Genomic DNA, 26,801 nt, shown 5'->3' on the forward strand with positions numbered 1-26,801 from the left:
AGCTAGTCTTTGGTTCCCCTATTTGATTTCTTAATTGGATCATGCCAGAGACAGACTAACAAGGTGGGTTTTAAGGAAAATTGGTCTTAGTTTGAAGGAAAGATTATTATTAGTGTATGAAATATAGTTGATATGCTATGAAGGACTCCATCTCTGATTAATTCACTTGCTTGCTAATGAAAGACTAATTGACAATAGTGATTTATTGGTGTCATTTCTGGCCTTGGGTTTATTTTTCCAAAAAATCTAATTCCCTTCACTTGCCAACACTGAAATGCATGTTAATTTGAATGATCCTTTGTTAACTTTCATTAATACAGCTGTGAGGTCCAAGTACTGCAAAAATGGATACTTAAAGACTCACTGCAAATCTAACAATGGTGAAAATTCTCTTTAAATGGGGTGAAAAAAATCTAGTTTGAATTGGAAAGGTGACAGTTATTGAATGATAATGGGCCAGAAATGCTTTTGTGAGATGGAAAATTTCAATCAAATTAAAATTAGGGAAGGAATCTATTTTTAAAAAATCTAAACCTGTGATCCTGGAATGTTTTACAAATTTGTTGGGTGGTTAGTGAGTACTCATTAACTACTCATGTATTACTATAAAGGAACATGTTTTGATCCAGAAAAAAAATCACATATGTATAAATTCTATGACCCTCTCCTTGCCCAAGAGATCCTCAAGACATGGGATTATGTTAGGATTCAGGATAACCAGGACCAAAGAGTAGTTGTTCCTGGAGAGATATCAGTCTAGAGAGGAGTTTCCCTAGTGAAGGACAGATAATGGTGCTATTGCTGCTCACCACTTTCACAAAATATCTACTTGATCTATATTTTATATTTGCTTAACTATGTACATATTATTTTTCCATTGTGAAAAGGGAAGCTCCTTTCATCTTAATTATGACATGTATGATATCATTTCTGTCTTTGTACCCCAATACCTGCCTAACAATAGATCACTGACCTGAATTTTAAGTCACTGTAACTGCCTCAGTTCTTTTCAACATTTTTGTGGATAACTTGGATGAGGCTACAGATGGCATGCTTACCATACTTTCAAATGGTTTGAATCTGGGAAGAATGTCATATATTAGATGATAGAAATTAGGATTAAAAAATGCCATCAGGCTAAAACAATGAATAAGATGAAGATGAATGTAACAAGAAAATGTAAAATTCCAATACAAGTTAAAAAAACATCAACCTCACAGATGAAGGGAAAGGGTGGATGGGATAAAACAACAGATCACATAAAAAAGACTTAAGAATTTGGTAAACTGGGAGCTTAACATGAGTCAACTGACAAAAAAAATCAATGTGATTTTCAGCTATTGGTAAAAGAATAGTATTCAGAACAAAGATACTACTCTGTCATACTCTGTCCCTGATGGAGTATATCTGGAATAAACATGGAATATACATGATATGAAACATGAGGTTCAGTTTGGAGAACTACATTTTAGGAAGATAACCATCAAACTAACATACTCAGAGGAGGGTGATAAGCATGGTGAGTGAAATTGAGAACTCTTCTGTAAAATGATCAATTTGACAAATGAATTCAACAAAACAATCATTTATTCCTATTATGGATAGGCACTATGCTAGACATGGGGTTAAAAGAAATTGGGATGATTACTCTGAGAAAAGAGAATATTTGGTAAATATGTCATCAAGAAGTCTAATATTTTAGAAAGGATGATGACCAACTAGACCACATTTAAGAAAGGACAGCCAGTATGGGGGAGAGGTCTAGAAACCACGATACATGAGGGATCAATTAAAATGGCCTAGTATTTTTATGCTGGGAAAATAAAAAGTTGTGTTTGGGGAGTGGATGGGTAGAGGAAATATAAGAGCTATCTTTTTGAAAGGCTGCCATTTTGAAAAAGTAAAATACTTGGGTTTTTTTGCTCCTATAAGTAGGAACAATAAATGATCCTCTGATTCTGAAGACAGCACTCTTTCTACTATCATATATTGTCTCCCTCTGAGATTTCTTAAAATTCAATTTTGTGAAATGGCCAATGGGCTGTTTCATAGAAGAGGGACTCCAAAAGGCAAAATTAGAACCAATGAATAAAAGTTCCCCTTCTTACCAATTAGTTTTCTCCCAAGGGCTCCTAAGGGTAGTGAATTATGTATCTCTGGAAGTTTTTAAGCAAAGCCTGGATCACTATTTGGGAAGACTGAAAAGGGGAATTCCTGATTCAGCTATGAGTTGAAGTCTTGTGCTTGTTTTAGGTTTCATATTTTAGGCAGAAGATTTACCAGTTTTTAAATCCAGAGGAAGATGATTAGTATGTTGAGGAGACTGAACTATACTATATAAGGATAAGCTCAACAATTCACTGTAACAGCTATTTATTCCATTCTTACTATATGTAAGGCACTGTGATAGACAAGAGACTGGAGGAACTTGCAAAGAAAAAAAAGATGCCTAACACTATTGGAAGAATCAAAAGTCCTTTCGTGAGATCCCATTATTCTTCTATTAGTGATGATATGTCACCAGGTTTGAAATCATGGATTATTTTTTAAATACCAAATCATTTTAGTTGTGTCTTGTCGATTTCTTTCCTATCTATTTATTCATTTCCACCAATGTTACTCTAGACTTAGGCACTCGCACCTGAATAACTGTAGCATTCTGGTGACCTATATCTCAAAACTGTTTCCATTCAATTCATTATGGTAAATTATTGCTCAAAATGCACCATAATGATTATTATAGATTCTTGATCAAAAGCTGTCAATATCATAGCGGTCAAATCATAGATAAAATAGAGCATAATAGAAAACATGCATGTAAGGAAGTCAGAAGTCAGAAAATAGCTAAATTAGGAAGTTAAAGCAATAATTCTAGGCAGCAGAAAAGCATCAGTTGCTGCCAATAATCCTGATGAGAGAATTTGTTTTGGAATCTGTCTATACCTAACCTATCAAAGCAGAAACAACTTATGTTTTTGAACTGGTGTTTCTGGAGAAGACTTCATACTACAGAGTTAACTGTGTTATAAGGAAAGGGACTGAGAACCAGGGAAAAATAATAATTGCTAATATTTATATAGAGCTTTAAGAATTATAGATTGCTTTACATGCATTTATTTGAGCTTCGTGACACTAGGAGTAATAATAACAGCTAACATTTATACAGTACTTACTATGTGCTAGATACTCTGTTAACTGCCTTACAATTATGATTTCATTTGATCCTCATAATAATTCTGAGAGGTAACTATCATAATAGTTACCATTTTAGAGATGAGGAAACTCAAGTAAACAGAGGTTAAGTGACTTATACAGGGTCCCACAGCTAGAAAGTAACTGAGTTTGGACTTTCCTGATTTTAAGCCATTTAGCTACCCCTACCTTTGGCAGTTATGTTTATACTCACGTATGAGAAAGTTGAGATATTTTGCCTATTATCAGACAGGTATTAAATATCAGAGAAGGGTTAAAATCCAGGCCATTCCTGACTCCGGGTCCAGTGTTCTTTCCATTGTAGTTAAAGTGTACAAAAACAAGGATGGTAGACAAGCTTAATAGAACACTCCAAAGTTTAAAAGGATAGCAATACATTTACCACATTGAGCATGACAAATCAGGTATAAAGTGTTTGAGCAAGCTCAAGCCTATTTAGGTGTCCAATCTCTTTTCACTTCATACTTTATACTCTTTCTTTCTCCCCCTTATCTCTTATCATCCCTACCTTGCTGCTCTCTCCCTCTGATCTACAGACATGCTTCCTGCCTTGGGCCCCATTTGCTCAGAATTCTGTGCTTCTTAAAATGATAATGAATTCTGATGCTCTGTACAAACTACCTCTTGCCTTTGGCACCTCACAAAATAGAATTTTATCAGTGTAGATTTTCCTGACCTGACTGGATCAGTAGCATGTCCATAATGCTTCCAGAGTCATGCGTGTCTCTCAATAAGCCCCTAGCCAATTCAGGAAGAGAATATTTCTACTATTTCATGCCAAACACCTTTCTGAGACTTCAATTTATTATCTTGCTGGGCTTCTGAAAACAGAAATCTCTTTCAGACTAAGCAAATCTCTCTCCCCTTTCACAAGTTAACTTATTGATTGAATGTGTTCATTTCCAATATAGATCAACTTGATTATATTAATAGAAAAATAGAGAAATCTGAGACAGTTGTGCAGTACTAAGAGTAAGAGATCTTGGAACTCAGAAACCTGGCCATCACATTAGGGGAGGGGTATCCTTGGCAAAATCTTAGATTGCCTTCCTGTAACAAATATTATGCTTGACATCTTAGTTGCATCATAAAATATGGTTTGCACTAAAATTCTATCATATAATTTAAAATTTGTTCTTTTATCTTTTCTCCTGGGCTTCAGATAGTCTGTTGTTTTGTCATCAAAGAGAAAATAGGCATTTCAAGGCCAGAAGGTGGGGAAATAATACTTCTAGGTAAACAGAGGGTTACTGATAAAAATTCAAAATTCAATTAAGATGATTCATCTTTTCTTTGAGAAAGAATTCCTCACTACAGTAAGAAAGAAGAAATCTTGATGACACAATTAACCTTGCTTTACATAAAAGATACATTTAGTTGGGTACTAATCAAATTATTTAATATAGAATTTCATTAATTTCTGTGAAAGATGTGGATTGAAGAATGGATGTATTGTTAATTTTTTTAAATGACCTAATCATATCTTTTCACCCAATAATGCCACCAACAGGCCATTAGCCTAAAAATTTTAAAAGATAAAGAGCCTAATCTATTAACATCATAAAAATTAGCTTTATTTTTTAACAACACCCCCCACATATTTCCTAACAGATAAAGAATACTTGAAAAATTATATTTTAGTAATTTTAGGGAACATTAAGGTATAAAAACTATAGGGAATAATGGGAATACAAGAGAAGTGATGCAAAGTTAGATAAGTGATTAGTAGCAGAACTTCAGACAAATGGGACTCAGATAGAAACATTTTGGGTTTAGTTATTCATTTGATTTTTCTTTCTTTAAATGTTAATGCTTTATAGGAAATATTATTCCTTGTCCTATATGCTTATTTCATTATTTGTCACCATTGAAAGTTATTCATTTAATGAGAAATTTGGGGTGTCACTTTAACAAGGCTAGCTAAAATTTTTTTTTAGATTAAGCCAGATAATGAGGGCCTAAAAGTTATAAATGTATTTACATTATAGAGCATATAACTTTCCTCTTTCTATAGTTGATACCAGTTCAAATTGCTAAAGCAATCTTACAGTATGGCACAAATAGATTAAAAATTAATAGATTAGATGAAAAATTAATAAAATAGCTTTTTTGTAGCAGTAAAGAACTTGAAACTAAGAGGGTGTCCATCAATTGGGCAACAGTTGAATAAATTATAATATATGAATGTAATCGAATTCATATTGTTCCATAAAAATGATAAAGGGGACAGCTTCAGAAAAACCAAGAGGACTTGTAAGAATGGATACTAAATGGAGCAGAATGAGCAGAACAATTTATATAACACCAGCATTGCAAAAACAAATCCTTTGAAAGACTTAAGAATTTTTATAAGTGCAATGATGAACCATGATTGCAGTGCACTCATGATGAAGCATGCTACCTGCTCTTTTCACCATTAGGTTATGGACTCAGAGTGCAAATTGAGATTTTTTTTGAACACAGCCAAATGCACAAATTTGTTTTGCTCAACTAAGCATGTTTTACAACTTAAAAATATTTTTCTTTCTTTTCTAATCTTTTAAAATTATTTTAATCTTTTTTTCTTTGCAAAATGTGAGACTTGAACTAGATCTCTAGATTATCTTAGATCTTGAAATTTACATTGCTATGATTATGATTATATGTATTCTATATCCTTAATAGCTCTAAATTTAGATCTAAATCTAGAAGTAGATTTAAAGCAGAACTTCTCTGGTAAAAACTGTGGACCCTTTATCAGAATAGTGAGTTGTTAATGAATAGAATAAAATAGCATATACAGGACTACAAAGGAAACCAACTATATTAAAACATAGTTATCAAAATATATTTTTAAAAGCCCTAGTATTCAAAGATCCCAGGTTAATAACCCCTAATCTGAAAATTACTAAGTTAAAGAACTTCATAGATCATAGGTAGGACTGGAGAACTTGGGTGGTAGTTGATTTGCATCCTGGCAAGAGGCATAACTTGGAATCATACTGCCACAAAGCTTAAAGCTGCTTGATCTTAATACAGATTAAGAGATCATTAGCTGAATCCCTCTTTTCTATCATTTTACAGATGAGGCAAATGAAGTCCTAGGAAATAAAGACCTATTTTGAATAATTCAAATTATGATTTAAGAAAATCTGGAAGCCCACTCATCTAAATAGGCACTTCAACCAAAAGTCCATTTATGAAGATTGTAGTCTTTTAACAAATTCTCCATGAGTTCATGGATATGAAGCTAGCTAAGGTATTTAAAGATTTAGCTGTTATTTCTTAAGTGGGCTTATATAGTGCCACTTTGTTTTGCTTTGTTTTTTGATTAAAGTTTTTGTTTTTAAAACATGCATAGATAATTTTCAACATTCACCTTTGCAAAACCTTGTGTTTCAGTTTTTTTTTTCCTTCCCTTCCCCCCGGATGGTAAGTAATAAAATATGTTAAACATGTGCAGTTCTTCTATATATTTCCACAATTATCATGCTGCACAGGAAAAATCAGATCACAAAGAAAAAAAGATAATAAACAAAATGCAAGCAAACAACAATAAAAAGATGAAAATGCTATGTTGTGATCCACACTCAGTCCCCACAGTTCTCCCTTTGGGTGCAGATGGCTTTCTTCATCACAAGACCATTGGAACTGGCCTGAATCATCTTATTGTTGAAAAGAGCCCTGTCCATCAGAATTGACCATCATATAATCTTTTTGTTGCTGTGTATGTACAATGTTCTCTTGGTTCTACTCACCTCACAAGCATCAGTTCATGTAAGTCTCTCCAGGTCTCTCTGAAATCATCCTGCTGATCATTTCTTATGGAACAATAATATTCCACAACATTTATATACAATAACTTATTTAATCATTCTCCAATTGATGGGTATCTACTCAGTTTCCAGTTTCTTGTTACTACAAAAAGTGCTGCTACAAACATTTTTGTACATGTGCATCCTTTTCCCTTTTTTATGATGTCTTTGGGATACAGACCCAGTAAAGACACTGCTAGATCAAAAAGTTTGCATAGCCCTTTGGGCATAGTTCCAAACTGCTTTCCAGAATGGTTGGAACAGTTTACAACTCCACCAACAATGTATTAGTGTCTCAATTTTCTCACATTCCCTCCAAGATTCATCATTATGTTTTCCTATCATCTTAGTCAGTCTGAGAGGTATGTTATGGTAGCTCAGAGTTGTCTTAATTTGCATTTCTCTGAACAATAATTATTTAGAGCATTTTTCATATGACAAGAAATGGTTTTAATTCTTTATCTGAAAATTGTCTGTTCATATCCTTTGATGATTTATCATTTAGAGAATATTTGAATTTTTATAAATTTGAGTCAATTATATATTTAGAAATGAGGTCTTTATCAGAACCCTTGGATGTAATTTTTTTCTGAATTTATTTCTTCCTTTTTCATTTTGTCTGCATTGGTTTTGCTTGTATAAAACCTTTATAACTTAATATAATCAAAATTATCCACTTTGCATTCCATAATGTACTCTAGTTGTTCCAGGCCACAAATTCCTTCCTTCTGCACAAATCTGAAAAGTGGACTATCCTTTATTCTTCTCATTTGCTTATAATATCACTCTTTATGAATCCATTTCAACCTTATCTTGGTATGGGTATTAGGTGCAAGTCAATGCCTAGTTTCTGCCATACTAATTTTCAATTTTCCCAGCAGTTTTTGTCAAATAGTGAATTCTTTTCCCCAAAACTGGGGTTTTTGAGTTTATCAAATGCTGGATTACTAGAGTCGTTGACTATTTGTCTTGTGAACCTAACCTATTCCACTGATCGGTTAGTCTATTTCTTAGCCAATACCAAATAGTTTTGATGATAGCGCTACTTTGAATAGTTGTTTTCAGATGAGCTTTTAAGTTTTTTTTTTAAGATCTTGCTTATTGTGAAAAGATAACCCTGGGTTCTCAAAGGTGTGCTAGTTGTGAGTGAATTTTGGTGAGGACTAAAATCCTGAAAGGTTTTCAGTAGAGGCATCATTGTGGAATACATGTTTAAGATCCAGTGAGCAATTTATTTAATTTCCAATAGGCTCATCAACAGAAAAACTAGGAACTGCTCCATATTTTGGCCTCAGTAACTTCCTTTTTATTTTACTTTAAAAAATAGATTGGGTTTTTTTATCTTGTCTAGTGGTTATTCATAGGTCTGATCTCTCTATGAGCAGCATTGAAGATTAGCCCTGCACCATTTCTGAGCAGGGCCTATTATTCTTCCACTGCTGGGAGTTTGTTATATTGGTGCCAGATTGTGTGGGGAGATCCAATCAGCTTGAGTTCTACTGAAATTCAGAATTTCAAGCTCCATCATTCCACCAACCTCAGCCTTCCTTGATAGTAAAGTTTACAGACTTCTAAGTCTAGCCCACTGCAATTTTCAAAAACTATTAATAGTTATAAATGAATCTCAGTCTTCATCAAGGGAGGGAATCACCATATTGATGAGATCAGGGATCTTTGGAGTATTAAATATCATAGTAATAAATTTTGTCTAGGTAATAAACATGGTTTTAAACTGAGGAAAGTCCTTCATCCAAATCTGATGGCAGACAAATTTAAGAGCAAACAGTTTTGTAAGGTTTATAGCTCTGGTACTCTCATATTATCTTAATCCTAAATCTCTACTTTATGGTACAAATAGGCCAGGTTTCTCTCTGGAATAATTTTGGGGAACAGTCAGTAAGGTTAACTCTTATGAGATGGAATTTCATTATAGCTCTGACAAAATTAGTAACTGCACCCTTTACTATCAGCATACACAGATTACAGAAAAGCATTTGATTAAAAGAAGCACCTAAGTATTTAAATTCCAAGGATCAGAATGTCAAGGCAAAGCTGAAGAAATGAAAAAGGGTTTGTAAAACATTATCAAGGATACAGCTACCAAATAAGCTTGTACATAGACTCACAGAATCAAAATCTTGGTATTCTTTGTGTCTAAAACCTCAAGCATATTGCATCATAGCCCAGGACACTACATTTCTCTAGGGAACACAAACATACAGAGAAAAGCAGACAAAGTCACCCAGAGTTGTCAAGCAAAAATGTCATGAGCCAATTTGTAAATAGCAGTAGAGAATAAGGTGACTTCAGAGATCTATTTCAGCTCTAAATTTATTAACCTTTGATTCCAGGATTAATATATTGACTACATAACCTTAAGATGGAAAAGAGTGTGTAATATTTCTCAGGACTATTGGCTGCCTCGTTGCCCCTTCAACTCAACTACTCTGATTTCCTTATTGTGATAAGGCTTAATACCAATCAATCAAGTAACTCTAGGCCACCAAAATGTATTGTTTCTCTCCAAAAATATGTATCTGTATGTATACATATAAATATGTGCTCTTTATATATATACATATATATATATTCTTACATATATATAATATACACATTCATATATATACATATGTATCCTCTTTAAAAAATAATGCTTAAAGATTGTTTTCAGTTATTGCAGGACTGCACATAAAAAAGATAGTAGGGTCGTATGTTACAATAACAACAGGCAGAGATTTTATAATTGCTAAGTTTAAGACCCCAATAACATTAATCATTCCATTAAAGTGAATATTGGCTAGCATAGAGCTGTGACAAAAGTGCTTTAAGACCTATAAATATAAATTATAAACTTAAGAACTAAATATATCTATTAGGGCTAAAGACTAAGTTTAGCCTCAGGTCAAATAAATGCTTAAAGCAGAAAAATAAAACTTAATTTAAAAAGAAACCACCCTTATGTTTTAAGTGAAAAAGAATAATTGGCGAATACATAGAGTGTCATGTTCTTCTTAGTGAAGCCTTCTGTCTTATTTAAAATCTATAATTAGCTAAGAAATATTGTCTGAGACCAATTTCCAGCTATGAAATCCAGGAGGCGGGTCTTCATACATACTTGTGTAAGTCCAACCCCATTATCACTTCCTGACAGGTGTTACTGACTGTAAAGAAGGCAGGAGGCTTTCCCGGCAGCTTATTGACTCATTGCCAGCACCATGTGGAGAAGGGTCTGTTCTGTGACATTGAAAACTGGAACATTAGAAAGGCATGCTCTGCGCCTGACTTACACATTGAGAGGCTGCCAGGCTGGCCACTGTGCTTTGGCTTTAATGACGGTGAGAACCTCATCACTCTGAAAAAAAAAAAAAAGACCAAAACCAAAGTTAATAAGGATCTGGGTCCCAAGAATAAGACTGCTTTAACATTATCCTTGACTCATCCTTGGACTGATCATACACACTTCAGATGCCTTATCTTGACTGAGATCTCCCTGATGCTCCTTTGTGACCATGAAGAAGGGAAAATTTTTGATGTTCCTCATCACCCTGTCCTTAATTTTATTGCTGTTCAGTCCTGTCTGCCTCTCTGTGACAACATTCAGGGTTTTCTTGGCAGAGATACTAGAGTGGTTTGCCATTTCTTTCTCTAGCTCATTTTACCAATAAGGAAACTGAAGCAAACAGTTTTAACAAACTTTTCCAGTGATAGTAAGTGTCTGAGGCCAGATTTGAACTCGGAAAGATTATTTCTCCTACCACCTAGGAGCTTCGCCTCAATTTATCTCCCCAATAAATCCTGAATATCAGAAGCTAATCTACTTGTTGCTCCCCAATGTAAAACAAGGCACCCAGTCTGAAATATACTTCCTCCTCACCTTTGCCTCTTGAAATTCTAAATTTCCAAGCTAAGGTTGAATACCACCTCCTATACAAGGCATCCAATGGTTAGTTTTCCACTTCAAAAATTATTTTGAGTTTATTTTTATATGCTTATCCAATATATTGCAAGCTCCTTGAGGGCAAAAACACTTTTTATTTTTGTCTTTATATTCCTAATAATACCTGACATATAATTGACATTTAATAAAAAACTGTCAAAGTAAACTTAATTGAAATGAAATGAAAGCTAGATGTTCTCTTCTATATTGGAGCTCAAGAAAAAAAAATCTTAAACCAAAATCATTTTTCTTGACCTTTATTGAAATCCAGGTACATGGTCGATTTGCAGAGGAAAAATCTCAGTTCCCATTGGTGTTGGATCATAAGTTTGTCGGAAAGCAGTCACAATGCAAGAGAACCAAATGACAAGGAGTTGCAAAAAGGTGACAATAAAAATGATTGCTTTGCCATTTACTTTCAAATTAGATGCTAGCATGGATCAGAAGATGACAGATCTAAAGGTGAAAAGGACCCTAGAGCTCATCTCTTTTCGCAACCTAATTTCATAGCTAAGGAAACTGATGGGGGTAAAGAGGTATCTTAGAAGATAGACACTGGCCTCCAAATTATTATTATTATTATCATAAGTAACATTTATGTGGCAATTATTATGTGTCAGGTACTATGCTGAGTGCTTTACTATTATCATTTCATTTGATTCTCACAATCCTCTGAGAGAGGCAACTATTATTATCCTTATTTTATAGACATGGAAATTGAACAAATAGGTTAAGTGACTTGCCCAGGATCACCCAGTTAGTAAGGGTGCTTGATTTGAACTCAGGTCTTCCTGACTACAAGTACAGTGTTCTATCAATTGTATCATCTAGTTGTCTCAGATCAGTAAGGTATGAATTCAAATCCTTCCTAAGATACTTTGAAGTTGCATAACTGTGCAAGTCACTTAACTTTTTTCAGCCTCAGTTTCCTTATGGGGATGATAATTGGAATTATCTCCTAGGGTTGTTAGAGGGTCAACTGATAAAAATGAATTTAAAGTACTTGCAAACTTTAAATAGCATATTAATACTAATATATCATCATCATCTTCATCTAACATCACAGAAGTGTAGTAAGTGCTTCATTTGATTTGAAATGTAACAAATTCCTAGAACATCAGTCACAGCCATATTAAAATCAAAACATTCACCCCCAAATCAAAAGGGATTGTTTGGATTATCCATAGTGTCACCTTCTCCAATCTACCTTATTAACATGGGAAAATGGAAGCTAACTCCAATTCTATTCATATTAGATGTTACTAGCATTTACAATGATAATCTGGTTTTCATTCACTGCTTATATGGTGTGAAGAAGTGTCCCACATGGACAGGACATAAAAATGATAAGGTGTATGGAAATTTCACCTGGAATTGGAAGGACAGGGAATATTGCTGAGCAAGGAATTGCCCCTTGGATGTAGCAAAAGAGATGGTGATTTAATAGCTGATTTTAAGGCAGAAAGATGAATAAGCAATAAATCGCTAGCTCTCAAAACATAGTGAAAACTATTGATTATGAGACAATGACCCTAAAGATACTAAAGAACCCTGGATATGGAACAAAATGTAATATTCTTAACTTTCAGACAGTGGGGGCCAAAGTATGCACTATTATACTTATTAATCCAAACAAAAGGTAACCTCAAGTGTCATATAATATCTGCAATACTAGACTTGCAGTTAGGAAGCCATGGGTTCAAATATCACCTCAGATAGTTTTAGCTCTATGACCCTAAGCTAGTCACTTAATTTGTTGAAGAGCTTATCTTAAAAAGGCCAAGGTCTCCCATTACATCCAGGGCCATCTCCAGTCATAATGATCTATATTTGGCTACTGACCCCAGATGGCTCTGGCGGGAAGAGGAGAGAGTGAGGCAGGTAACCTTACACAATTCTCTCTCACTTCAATCCAATTTATTTGCATGCCATGGCATCATCTCTCTGATGACATGATTTTCCTCAAGAATGAAGGACAAATAACAACTTTTGTGAGTCATTTAATCTCAATAGGTTTCCATTTTCTAATCTGGAAAGGGTTAAAACCAACAACTTTTAAGGGCCTTTTTAGTTTAGAATTTTAGAAGTTTTAGAATTCACTCCAGAATTTTTAAAAACAATAAATGAGCATTCCAATTACACGTCTATTTTGAAAAAACTTTGCATTCTTTGACTAAGAACTAGAGGAAGAGGAAGCAGACTCTTTGGCTGTTAGCTGCCACACGCAAGTAAATTGTGCTTCAATTACTGCAGATAATTTTAACAAAAAATCATTTTCTTTGGCCTAATAAGATTAGTAATATTTAAAAACTAGTACCCTACTGGCTTGTTTCTTTCTAAGGTTATTGCTGTTAGATATCTGACTCAGGCAACCAAAAAGCAGGTTTCAGTCCATACAAGATTAAATGAACAATGAGGGTAAGTAGTGGATTTTTGGTCCTTGATCATTCTTATATCAGAAGGTCTTCAATTTGTTGGAAGTATAATAAATACAAGAGCCAAACAAGACACTGGATCAACAAGACATCTATGACACAAAATCTATCGACCATGAATATTCTTGGTCTTTTTATGTCTCCCATAGGAGATATTCCTAGAAAGCTATTTAAGAGAATTAGAAACTCATAATTCACTTACCTGATTGTTCTCTTAAAATATATTTTTGGGAACTCTTTTGAATGAAACTATGATTAAAATCAGAGCTTCAATCTATGAAATCTTAATAATTAGCCACATGGAACACATGATTTCAGGCAAGATTTTTGTCCCAAACCAATACCTAGAAATCTAACATTATAGCATCATGTATTCAGTTTAAGATTTTATTCTGTTACAAAATCCTCTGTGAGAGGAACAACATGTCAAGCTTTCACAGTCATTTACACCTCAGTGTGAATAACTATCATATTGTATTGACAGCAGGGTTTCATAGAGGGAGAGTGAAGGCACTAGACAACTGAGCAAAAGATAAAGAAATCAAATATCAAGGATGATTTAAAAAACAAAACAACAAAAATTAGCTCATTTGTTGAACTGTGATGATATCTGATTAGCACTTTATGGTTATAAATTTCTTTCATGAATGTTACTTTCATTTGACTTTCATAATAGCACTTGCGAGTTGTCAGGCCAAAGTTAAATATTATCCCTGTTTTACACTGGAGGAAATTGAGGTCCATGGAGATTTAGTGAGTTCCCTAAATTCACAACAATCTAAGTAGCAGAGTTGGGATTAGAATACAAGTCCTTGAACCCCAAGTCCAATGCTTAGCGACTTCACAACCTTGACCAGTGCTGGCACTAGTTGACAGCATCTACTTAAAAGAGCTATTTCTGGATCCATATATAACCCAGTTATATACAAATAATTCCAAAATAATGTGTTTAGTACACTCATTTATCTTCCTTAATTTCCCCTACAAAAATAATAAAGAAAATCAAGGACATCTCAGGGATTCTTGCCATTTTAAAGGAAACTTTATTTTTAAACTTTTGTTGACAGTAGGAAAAACTCTTTTAATAATACTAATTTTTAGATAGTTGGATTTTATGGAAGCTAAATTTGAAGGGAAGACAACCTGAATTATGACCAAAATGATAATTATAAAATACTTCAAAAAACCTCTGATTTTATCAGTATGGGTTCCCCTTCCTACTAATACACATTACAACCCCTCTGTATCTTAGCAGATGGCCTTTGTGGGTTTGCGTGGCTGCAAAAATATTATCCCCTATTAATCAACCTTGGGTTATGAGACACTTCAAATTTAGATATCTCTTGGATGTCATGCATGTAGACCAATGTGAAGCTTATTTCTGAAGTCTTTCCAATTTAGTAGGACCTGCTAGAATCTTTATTTCAGCAACAGTCTTTGACAATCTGGGATCATCTTTGTTCCATAGCATCAGAGAAGCATTTTTTTAAATGTTTGATAAGCTGTAACAAATAGAAGACAGCATTTGTTTATTTATCATACTACTAAAGCCATCATAAGCCCAACAAAAGGAAACTTAATTAATGTTATAATTGTTAGGGCTCCTGTCCCTGCCTTCAGAAAATGAATGATGGAGAGAGTAATAAAAAAGACATTGAAGATCAGTCAAATAGATCTGACTTTCTGAGAATAACCCCTACTCTACTTACAGAAGTTATCTCAGCAACAGATATCATAGGGAACTATCCAAGGTACCTGATTGATTTATTGAAGCACCAGTATCCTTGGCCTTTTTTTTTTTTTTTTTTTTTTTTTTTTACTACTTATAGTTTTTCCCTGCACCAAAACTCACCCTCCTGATTTTAATTATTTCTGGTACTAGTGACCTGGTTTGATTCATACTTCTCCTTTGTTAGACTACATCTTCCACAGGTGCCTAACCTACACAGATCATAACCAGAGGTTCTTAAACTAGAATTTATGAACTCTTTTTGTATTTGATTATTTAGTTGTCTATTCAGTTTCATAATTACAATATAAAAATGCCACGAGGGTCAAATATCTTGAGATTTTACAGGGTTCACATGGCTCACATGGCTGCTAATGGATTCCTTGTCCAAAGTACTAGCTGATAGTAAGATGAAGCAATGGTTGCCAAACATATCCTAGAAGTACCTTTAACTTTTCTAGTCAGATAGAGCCATCTTATTCACTTAGAGAGGTGACTTTATATCTCCCCAGTAGTATTTTTGGTTGTATTCAAAAAGAAAACTTATGATCTGGGAACTCTGCTTGTTGTTTGAATCAGCAATAAAATAGATTTCCATCAGAATAACTGTGATTTTGCTTCACAGTTAGCCACAAAATTCCAATTCTTTTTTATTCTATAAATATTATCTTTTAAAATTTTATGAAAATTATATTTTAAAAAGTAATACAGCTTTTAAGGGAGAATTAAAACAAAATGGACATGCTTTTCAATCAGTAATTTGCACTTCTATATTAGACTTAAATATCTCTCTGGCTTGCATAAATCCCAAAGATTTATTTCTTTTCTCCTGTTATTCTCTTTCTTCCCTTAGCCCTTATATTCAGCTCTGAGTGCTGAACAGTTTGATATCTGCTTCAGATCTACTAGAAAGAGTGCACTAAGTATCCTATAAATAACTGTCAAATAAAGAATCCAACTCTTCCTAGTCCTCCAATATGTGATTAAGATTTAATTTCCCATTTATGTTTTTTTTTTTCCCTAATTGGTTTACTTTGGCTCCTTTTCCTTTTCTCTAATGTCTTTACAAACAATAATGGTAGGTAATTAAGAGCTTAAAACTTAATTATCAGAAGGGAGAAAGAAGTTAAATTACTGGATTATTATAGAAATAATCAAAGTACTCAAAATTATTTAATCTTAAATTTGTGATAAAAGCTATATAAAGTGAATGTCACTGCTTTATTTCATTTGGTTTCAATTTAAATACCTCAGACATCATTTTCTCCCTCTTAGTACTTTGCCACAAGGTGGCAGTGATGCTTCAGTTAGAGACAATGTTCAAACCACAAGTTTTACAACATAGGAGTGGGAAGATTATAATATCTTTATTGAATATCACCTTTTATTAAAATTTTAATTTCTGTTATTGTTTACAAGTATAAGTGATACATATAGAATGAACTTGTAAAGAAAACAAAGTCAAAATACCATATGATGACTTTTTCCTAATTCTTCTAATTGCTATTAATCCTAGCTAAAAAGTACATTGATTTCATTGTCATAATTTATTAGAATGTTTCTGCCCAGTTCTTTGTAAATCTTCAGAGTTACACCTCCCCACAATTTGAATGCAGAAGGCCAGCTTGGTGACCCCATTTTTCTTCTTTCTCTGGAGCTGTTAGCAGAGTGTAAAGTCAGTCAATTCCTTCTAAAAAGCAGGAGAATGATATCCAAATACCTTTTCTGTCTCGTACACATGGTACTATGAATATCATATTATGTTATGGATAAGAAAGTAGTTTGGATAGTACTGAAATACACATACACATATATGTATTATACATAAGCAAAGGATCACTGTTTGTAGCAGTAAACCCAATTTTGTCCACTTGACAAGTTCTTATTCTTTTTGGTGAAATCTATAATCTCCTCAGAATGATGTTTTTAGACATATAAAATAGAATACATAGGATTACAAAGGAAACTAATTAAGTTGAAATAAAAATGTAATTTTTCTCATTCAAGATCACAGACACTCTGTGGGGAATAGATGTGGATCACCCCTCTCCTTTTAAGGATCTGTGAATATCAGGAAAAGAACACTTGCTTTAGTGAACACAGAAGAAACCTACTACCTTGCTGCCTCAGAAAATGGCAGAGAAAAGCCAAAAAGTTGCTTGAACTCTTGCAAGTTTTCCTCAGGAACTGTAACATATCAAGTCTTAAAATGTATTCTGGAGCAACAGAACCCATGAAAAAATGGAGTGAAATAATTTTCCAGCTTAAGATTTAGAAGGACTTCAGGAAATGTCTGTCTCAGGTAAAAGGTATGTAATCCAGCACAGCCAGTGTCCAGGAAAGCCAATCAATAGCTCTTAGCCATAGCACAGATTAGCAACTAAAGTCCCTCAATCCTAGCTCAGCTAGCCAGGTCATTGCAGACCAACTTTGAGGCCTCCAGCTCAAGTCCAGGAGACAAAATGATATCCCCAGAACTCAACACAACACATGTGACAATGCTGGGCTACCTCAGCAAGGTGGGCCTTGCCTCCAATACCTATGGCCCTACTGTAGAAAGTCAGTGCTCAGGTCCATGACCCCTAGTATAAGAAACTTGGAATTCCCCCTGTGCTCCAGGAACAGAGTTCAACTTTAAAAGTCATGAAATAGGCTAAAAATGAGCAAAACCAGAAAAGGACCTTGACCACAGAAAGTTACTGTGGTAATAGGGAAACTTAAAACACAAATTCAGAAGAAAACAATGTCAAAAGGCCTATATGTAAAGTCTCAATAGAAAATATGAATTTATCTCAAGCCCAAAAAGTCTTCTCGGAAGAGCTTTAAAAGGATTTTCAAAATTAAATAAGAGAAATAGAAGAAAAATTGGGAAAAGAAATGAGAATCATGCAAGAATCAACAGCTTAGAAAAGGAAGGACAAAAATTGAATGGAGAAAATAATTTCTCAAAAAAATACAATTGGCTAACTGGAAAAAAAAATACTGAAGAAAACAATTCCTCAAAAAGTAGAATGGGGAGGGGCAGCCAAGTGGTGCAGTGAATAGAGCACCAGCCCTGAAGTTGGGAGGACCCGTGTTCAAATCTGGCCTCAGACACTTAATATTTCCTAGCTGTGTGACCCTGGGCAAGTTACTTAACCCCAACTGTCTCAGCAAAAAAAGTAGAATTGGGTGACTGGGAGCTAATTACTCTATGAGACATTAAGAATCAAACAAAATCAAAAGGAAGAAAAAATAGAACAAAATGTAAAGTACCTCATTGGAAAACAACTTACCTGGAAAATAGGTTCAGGAAAAATAATTTAAGAACTATTGGACTACCTGAAAGCCATGATAAAAAAAAGCCTGAACCTTTCAAGAAACTATCAAGGGACTGCCATAATATCCTAGAACCAGAAGGTAAAAATAGTAATTGAAAGACTACTGATCACCTCCTGAAAGTGATTCCAAAACGAAAACTCCAAGGAATTTCCCCAAGAATACTGCAAGTAGCCAGAAAGAAACAATTCAAAAATCAAGGAGCCACAAGTTAGGATTACATAAGACTTAGCAGATTCTACATTAAATAATCAGAGGGTTTAGAATATGATATTGTGCAAGTCAAAGAAGGTAGGCTTACAACCAAGAATTAACTACCCAGAAAAATTGTTCATAATCTTTCAGGGCAAAAGATGAATATTCAATGAAATAGGGGATTTTCAAACTTTTCTGATGAAAAGACCTCAAGAGAGGCGTAAAAATAAAACAAACAAAAAAGAAAAAAAATGTTATTCAAAGATGATATTTCTAACTCTTAAGAAGTGTTATCTCCATTAGGGCAGTTATAAGGAATATACATAGATAGAAGTTGTGGGTATAAATTTACTATGATGTAATGATATAAAAAATTAAGGAGAGGAAGCTAGGTGGTGCAGTGAATAGACTACCAGCCCTGAAGTCAGGAAGACCTGAGTTGAAATCTGGTTTCAGACACTTAATGCTTCCTAACTGGGTACCCTGGGGTGGGAAAATAAGGTAAATTACATCATATAAAGAGGCACAAATGACACAGAGTATAGAGTACAATATATCATGCTTTAGCTGTAGTAAAAACAAACAAACAAACATGGGGTATCAATCCTGATCTCAAACAAACTAAAAGCAAAAGAGATCTAATTAAAAGAGAGAAAGAAGGAAACTACATCTTGCTAAAAGACGCTATTGACAATGACATAATATAATATCAAACATATATGCACCAATTGGTATAATATAAAAATTCTTAGAGATATTAAATGAGTTATATAGGAAGAAATAGCAAAACTATACTAGTGAGGGACATCAACCTCCACTTTTTCAGATCTGTATAATTCTAACCACAAAATAAAAAATAAAAAATGTGAATAGGATTTTAGAGAACTGAATGTGGACAGAAAAGAATATATCTTGAACTCAGTGGTACATGCCATTTACACAAAAACTGATCATGGCATAAAAACCTCATTATCAAATGCAGAAAGACAGAAATATTAAATGCATTTCTTTCAGATCATGATGTAATAAAAGTTATATAGAACAAAGAGTTATGGAAAGATAGATTAAAATTCATTGTAAAGTGAAAAGTCTAATTCTAAATAATGAGTGGATTACAGGTGTAATATTTATAGCAGTTCTTTTTGTGGTGGCAAAGAAGTGGAAATTGAGGGGATGTTTATCAATTGGGGAATGACTGAAGTTGTCGTATGGTATATGAGTGTAATAGAATACCATTGTACTATAAGAAATGATAAGTAGGCAGATTTCAGAAAAACCTGAAAAAACGTACATGAATTGATGCTGAGTGAAGTGAACAGAACCAGAAGAACACTATACACACTACATAGCAACACTGTGCAATGATTAACGATGACAGACAACTCTTCTCAGCAATACAAAGATCTAAGACAATTCCAAAAGATTCATGATGTGAAATGCTATCCATATCCAGAGAAAGATCTATGGAATCTGTAGATCTAAGCATGCTATTCTTACAGTTTCTCTTTTTTTTCTGATTCTTCTTTTACTACATGACTAATATGGAAATATGTTTAACATGATTGCAGATATGTAACATACATTGCTTGCTATCTTGGGGAGGGAGAAAAATTTGGAACTTAAAATCTTATAAAATAAATGTTTAAAATTATATTTACATGTAATTGAAAAAATGCTATTAAAAGAAAGAAAGAGAAATCTATGACCTCATTCACATAATAGCCTTTGAAAGGATCACTTTTACTTATCAAAATGCTTATTTTTTTTTGCCCAGGATAAACATTCCTAATTTCTTTACCACTCCTCATGTGATAAGAATTTAGAACTTCTCATTATTCTCCTTGCCTTTTTCTAGATGCTCTCTAGTCTACTAGTATCTTCTCTTAATGTAGTTGCCAGATTTAATAAAGTCTTCCACAGGGATTTTGACCAATATGACAATGTCAGAACAACTACCTTTCATGATATGGATGTCATATTCAACATCTGTAAGGAAAGAGCAAACCAGCTTTTTACTTTTTTAAGTAGTTGTATTAAATGTCTGGAATGTATTGAAATGGAGGAATTATAGCTCAATAGGATAGAGTTTCACAATCACAGGCTCTCAGAGCAGGAAGAAATCTCAAAACAAAAAATCTTCTTGTACTACAACATAACTGACTGATAAGTAGTCATCTGGGATGTTTGAAGAATTCTGGTGAATCCACCAAATCAAACCAAAGAGGGAGCTCTACCAAGATAGCCCCATTACACTTGCTGACATTTTTATGGTTCATTAAGGTTTTCCTTATATTAAATACTAATAACATTTTTTCCCATTTCTTGATCCTGGAACCAAATCTAACCCCTCGCTCACTTGCAAGCCCTGAAAAACCCAAGATTCTTTTTTGATAATATCAAGGCAAATTCCCTTTTCCTCTCCCTATTTGATGCATAGGCAACAGCTTTGCTTTAAAAATGCTGATTTTGGAGAACTTTTACGTATTTTGGTTAAATTTTGGTTGGATAATTTTGGACACACATTCTGGCAAATGATGACTTAACTACTCCTTTCAGGTTGGTGTCATCTTGATAAGCCTAATGATCCATGCTTTTATCCAAAATACTGATAAAAATAACTGGAAAGGAAAAAAAAAACTGCCCTGGGGAATATAGTTAAGTACATGGCAATGTTTGAAGGAACTCTTTTTAATTCACCCCAGACAGGAAAACTTGTAGCTAAATTTTTACCATCTATCTTAGTAAAAGAGATCTGAAGTGGAACACAGATGCCAGTCAGTTCAGTGAGATTATTGTTCTTTTCATCACACTCAAAGACCTTAAAATTTTTTTTTCTATAAATACCAATTCTCCAATAAATTTTGGAGGAAAAAAAAGGTACAGGGAAAAGCATATTGGCTCTGGAGTGAAAGGAGTTAATTAAAATCCCATCTCTGATTCTTATTGTATGTATTATCTTGGATGAATCACTTAATCCCTCCAGGCCTTAGTTTCCTTGTATGTATCTGAGATCCCTGAGCTCATTGTATGAGACCCCATACAGTGGGGTCTATAGTCCAGAAAAAAATTGATGTCCTTGTCTAATTCTATTTGTGACACAGTCTAGACTTCCATGTGTGTTTATGTGTGTACATGTGTATGCACAATTGAAAGAATATTTATGGGAAACATATACTGAAGGTCAAGGAGCACTGGACAGGGTTCTACTTTTACCTCCATCACTGGCTATGAGATCTTTCAAGTCACTTCATTTCTGAGAGGATCAGACTACTCTGTCATTGGCTATGTAATCTTTTAAGTAACTTAACTTATGTGAGGATTAGACTAGTTGATCCAGGTGACAGGAAACGGGGAAGGACAGCTAATATTTTGATATGGCAGATTACTTCCTCTCAGTTGTTTTTTAGTTACACCTGACTCTGCGACACCTTTTGGAGTTTTCTTGTCAAAGATACTATAATGGTTTCTTTCTTCAGCTCATTTTACAGATAGGGAATGGAGGGGTGAATTACCCAAAGATATACAGCTAGTAAGTGTTTGAGGCTGGATGAAAAGTCTTCCTAACTCCAGACCAAGCACATTATCTGCTGTTGGGATCTTGAAAAATCTGAGTAAATTTCAACAACTGATGTTCTATTTGGAATAAGAGATCTCTCTGATTCTGTGAATATAGCTTTTTGGGGAACCTAAAAGCCTATTAGTGTGGTAGGACTCTAAAGTTACCCCTATTAATTTTTATTTTGATATTTTGGGATTTTATTCCAGTTCATAGGGCTAATATTGCATCCTCCCTTTGCATAGCAGAACCTATCATCAGTGATGAGCATGGCTCTCTAACTATATTTCAGTCACCTAATTTTGACATGCAGCCTAACTCTATTTAACAAATTTACTAAGTCAGTTGTGTTTCTGCTGCCCATAAAGAATAGAAGAGAGTTTTATCGAAGTCCAATATTTATAGATTATATAATAATAGAAGTAATACAACTATACCATTTACAACAATATTGGTGATAATTATGAATAAACAATGAAGTATCCAATCCTGAACTAAGATGCAAGTCAAGACATAAGATGCAAGATGAGTGTGAAATCAATATTTGCTAATGACGAGGACAACAATGCTAAAAGATGTGACCTTCTCTTGCTTCACAGATGTCACTGTCCTCTTATAGGTCAATGAGACAGGGCAAGGTTGGTAAGCCCTATGGTAGCTACAGAAAAGATTGTTGCCTAGTAGCATTTCCAGAGAAAGCAAAATCTTGATTAGCCATTTCAGCACCATGGCAAGCAACACAAAATCAAAGCTTTGAAATCAATATTGTAAAGAATACAGATAAATTTCTTTCAGATGGACATGTATAATAACCTAGTAGTAAGGGCACCGAGACATAATGAAAAGATAGCTGATCTCAAAGACAGGAAGTTCTGAATTCACATCCTGCTTCTGACTTAGGCTTGTGTTTCTGGAAAAATCACTTAGTCTCTAAGAAGTATAGGCAACTAAGACTAAAAATTGCATAGAACAGCAAGATAATTGTATTAATATATATACATGTATTGGATTTAACATATGTTTTTACCATGTTCAACATGTATCGGACTACTTGCCATCTAGAGGAGAGGGTAAGGAAGGGGAACACAAGGTTTTGCAAGGTTTAATGTTGAAGAATTATCCCTGCGTATGTTTTGAAAAATAAAAAGCTTTAATAAAAAAGAATAAAAATTAAAATTGCACAGAAGGTGCTAGCCTGAATTGGTAGAATGAATTTTTTCAATTGGAATTTCCTTATACAATAAAATCATAGTTCCAGGCCCTTTCCTATAGTATGGTAGCTTCTTATATTAAATTATTGTTATTATTGTTATTCCAACAAATTGTTAAGCTCAATTATTTCTATCTGCTAAAGATTTATATACATTTACTTTCTGTGCCTTTTAAATTTTGGTGATATAAAACAGTAATGACAAACCCAAATAGAAACGGGGGGCACTAAACTGAATATAAGGACTTCTGTATATTCATTTAGAAAACTACAAATTAACAGCATCTATATTTTATTGTATTTTAATTTATTTTGTTAAATATTTCCCTATTACATTTTCATCTGCTTCAGGACCACTTGGGAGAATGTGGCCCACAGCCAGAAATGGCTGCGTGTTTGATACTTAAGGGGGAAGGCAAAGTTCTGACTATTTTAGTCCTACCTAAGACTTGAAATTGGAAAGGGAAAAAGTTCTGATTAATGTTAATGTACTGGAAATTTAATACAGCTGGAAATTTAGTCCAAGAATACTATCACCAAGAATACTATCAACTCAAGGCAAATTAATGAAGAAAACAAATCTAGAGATAGATTTCCATTGCCAAAACTGTGGAAGCAGGTTTGGAATTTGCAAGAACTGGGTATACTAGAGTACAGTTGGAAAGAATCAGTGGCATCCAACTGACACCGTTACTTGCTTTATATCTTACTGAAAGGGTAACCGACTTATATAAGAGATGCTATTTTGCATGTACTACCCCCTCCCATTCTCCTATCTACCACTTACTACCAGTAGGACTTCAGGTATGTCCCTTTGTCCCTTCTTGCCTTCACTTGTTTCATCTATAATGTGAGGGAGCAGGCTAATTCTATCTAAGGGCTCTTTCAGGTCTCAATCCTAAGATATTGTGGGCTTCTTTTTTGATGAGTGGCAGCTTTCAGTAGCTTGATAGTTACCCTTGATCATCTTTAGTCTTACAAATACACAGGCCTCTGGGAGCAGTAGGACCTGGGGAGGCAGGACTGCATGGCCCACTCATCGGCACAGGCTTGACGGGCCCCTGTTTTCAATTTGAGGTTATAGTATAACAATTCTTCTCAACATTCTCTGGAAAAATTGCTGAGAATATTATGCAATTTTCCCATATGAATTATTGTTTCTAGTTGAGAGCACATGAGAAGAAATGGAATCTGAAAGCCGGGAACTATGCAATTCTTTCTGTGCAATTGCTTTCACCCACTTGTAGGTCTGTGAAAAATCTGCTGTGGAAGCATCTTGCTGTTTTTGAAATACCTTAGGACAGATATACAGGCTCAGATAAGGGTTTGTTATGCACAATGATGATAAGCTCTTCATCATCAAGCCTGATGAAAGAAATGATGGAATATTACAGCATCACAGAGTTAGTAGGGATCTTCAAATCCAACTCATATTTGAACACTAGCCCTATATACAGAATCCCCATCAAATGATTTTCTTGCTTCTGCTTGAAGATTTCCATTAATACGGATACTTCTTCAAGGGAGCCTATTTCCCCTTTGGACAGTTTTAATTGTAAAAAAAAAGTTTGTGCCCCATTTAAAGCTAAGATCTGTTAGTCTGTGACCAATTTTGTCTACTGGACCAGAGTAAGCCCAATCTCTCTTCTTTAAGCAAGCCCCTCACATTCTTGAAGATGGCTCCCCATAAATCTTTTCTTTCCTGATCTAAACATTCCTAAACTCCTCCAACTGATCCCTTTATGGCATGGTTTAAATGATGGAAATAAGACCCTATCTATAAATCTGATTACGACAACTCATTTCCATAGTCTACATTGCCTTCCAAAATTAACCAGGAATGGAGCTGATAGAAATAGGGCTTTAACTGCAAATCCAATTACAAGTTATTTCCATAGTCTATACTGCCTTCCAAAATTAATCGGGGAAATCAATGGGATGGAAACCTCCTACTTTCACAGGCTATTTTGAGGCAATTATCAAATACCCTCCAAAGAACAATAAGCTTTCCTGGGCAGATATCACTCTAAATGAGGACTGTTATTGTTTCTGACAGACCATATTAATACTAAAATAGTAATCAGGGCCAATAAACTTAGTCATTTCTCCAGTTGTAGCAAATACAATCTAGTTCCAGAATCATATTTTAATGCATATTTGGAGATCACTCCATCCTCCTCCTGTTGATTTGTTCAGTTGTGAATTTTCCTGTTCATTAAACAATGAGCACTTTCAAAACCGAAGTGAGTTGCTAATGAAATAGTAATTTATTTGCATATAGAGATTCATTGCCTTTTTTCCCAGGAAATTTCAGTCAGGTATTTTACCTTCAGCCTTTCCAGCCTGTTATTCAAAACCAAAGTTAATTACAAAGACACCATACTTCATTATTTCCATTTCAGGGATTCACAAATCTTTTGAACAATTAAATCACCTAACCTTCAATGAGCTAGACCCCTGCCTAAACATGTAATAGAGATAGAAACTTCCCAATGAGATGCTTGACAAATTGGGTCAAGTGAGGTTCCCACAAATTGGCAGCTCTAAAAATAATGCACTGTTACAGTGATTAGGACTGGTCTGCAACAGCTGTACAAGGTGAAATATTTTTCAAGTACAAGCCCCTCACTGCCTTAGGAGAAGTTTGAAGAGGCAAAGAGGAACTTGGTCAATCTTGTGATGGCCATTCAGAAACACACACATACACACACACACATATCTCTATAGGGTATTTATTTTTTCTCTAACTCAGGTGTTCTTCATGTCAGGTTTCTGGGTGCAGTTTTATCCATTTTTGACAGCTATTTCTATGTTATTCAGCTTCCTTTGTAATTTTATGTATTTCATTTTGAAGCATTTAAAATGTTATTCTTAGAAAAGGTTCATAGGTTTCACCAGACTGTCAAGCGGATCCATAAAAAAAGAGCTGTTTTAGGCTTTGATAACAACATCTAAACCTGCCAATTATAACCTCTTGATTATTAAGATCCTCACAAAGGACTGAGTTGGCCTTTGGATCCCATCTTCTCTCCTGCTGCCCAGACTAGTTTCTTTCTACTTTCTCTAAAGCAAATGAGATTACTTTTTTCCCTGCTTAAGAGTTTTCTTAATTATTGATACCTTCAGTCCCTGCCTCAAACAGTATATGAACTGGATCTTATTTTAGCCAAATAAATCAAATTTGAAAGAAGTTGAGTGACTTGACTAAGGATAATCAATCAGAGCAGTGTTCGTTCTTTCCATTATGACGTGCTGATGCCCCAATGGTCTGACTTTCTGAAATTTATGGAGGACTTTTGAGAGACAGAAAAAGAGAGAGGGGGGAGAGAGGGAGGGACAGAAAGAGATAGACAGAGACAAAGAGACAGAGGAGGGGGGAGAAAGAGACCTAGAAAAGGGGAATGACTTGTCCAA

General features: G+C 34.4%; 1 protein-coding gene across 2 annotated transcripts in view; it reads right to left on the minus strand.

The window, feature by feature from the left end:
- SPON1 (spondin 1) overlaps positions 1-26,801 on the minus strand; it is a 353,898-nt gene that overhangs the window by 51,184 nt on the left and 275,913 nt on the right. For both annotated transcript variants that reach the window (XM_031942871.1, XM_003773516.4), the window contains exon 7: positions 10,295-10,359. In XM_031942871.1, the coding sequence (XP_031798731.1) occupies positions 10,295-10,359 (65 nt within the window). The remainder of the gene's footprint in view (positions 1-10,294; positions 10,360-26,801) is intronic.

This window comes from Sarcophilus harrisii, chromosome 6, assembly GCF_902635505.1.
Source record: "Sarcophilus harrisii chromosome 6, mSarHar1.11, whole genome shotgun sequence".
NCBI classification, from domain to species: Eukaryota; Metazoa; Chordata; class Mammalia; order Dasyuromorphia; family Dasyuridae; genus Sarcophilus; species Sarcophilus harrisii.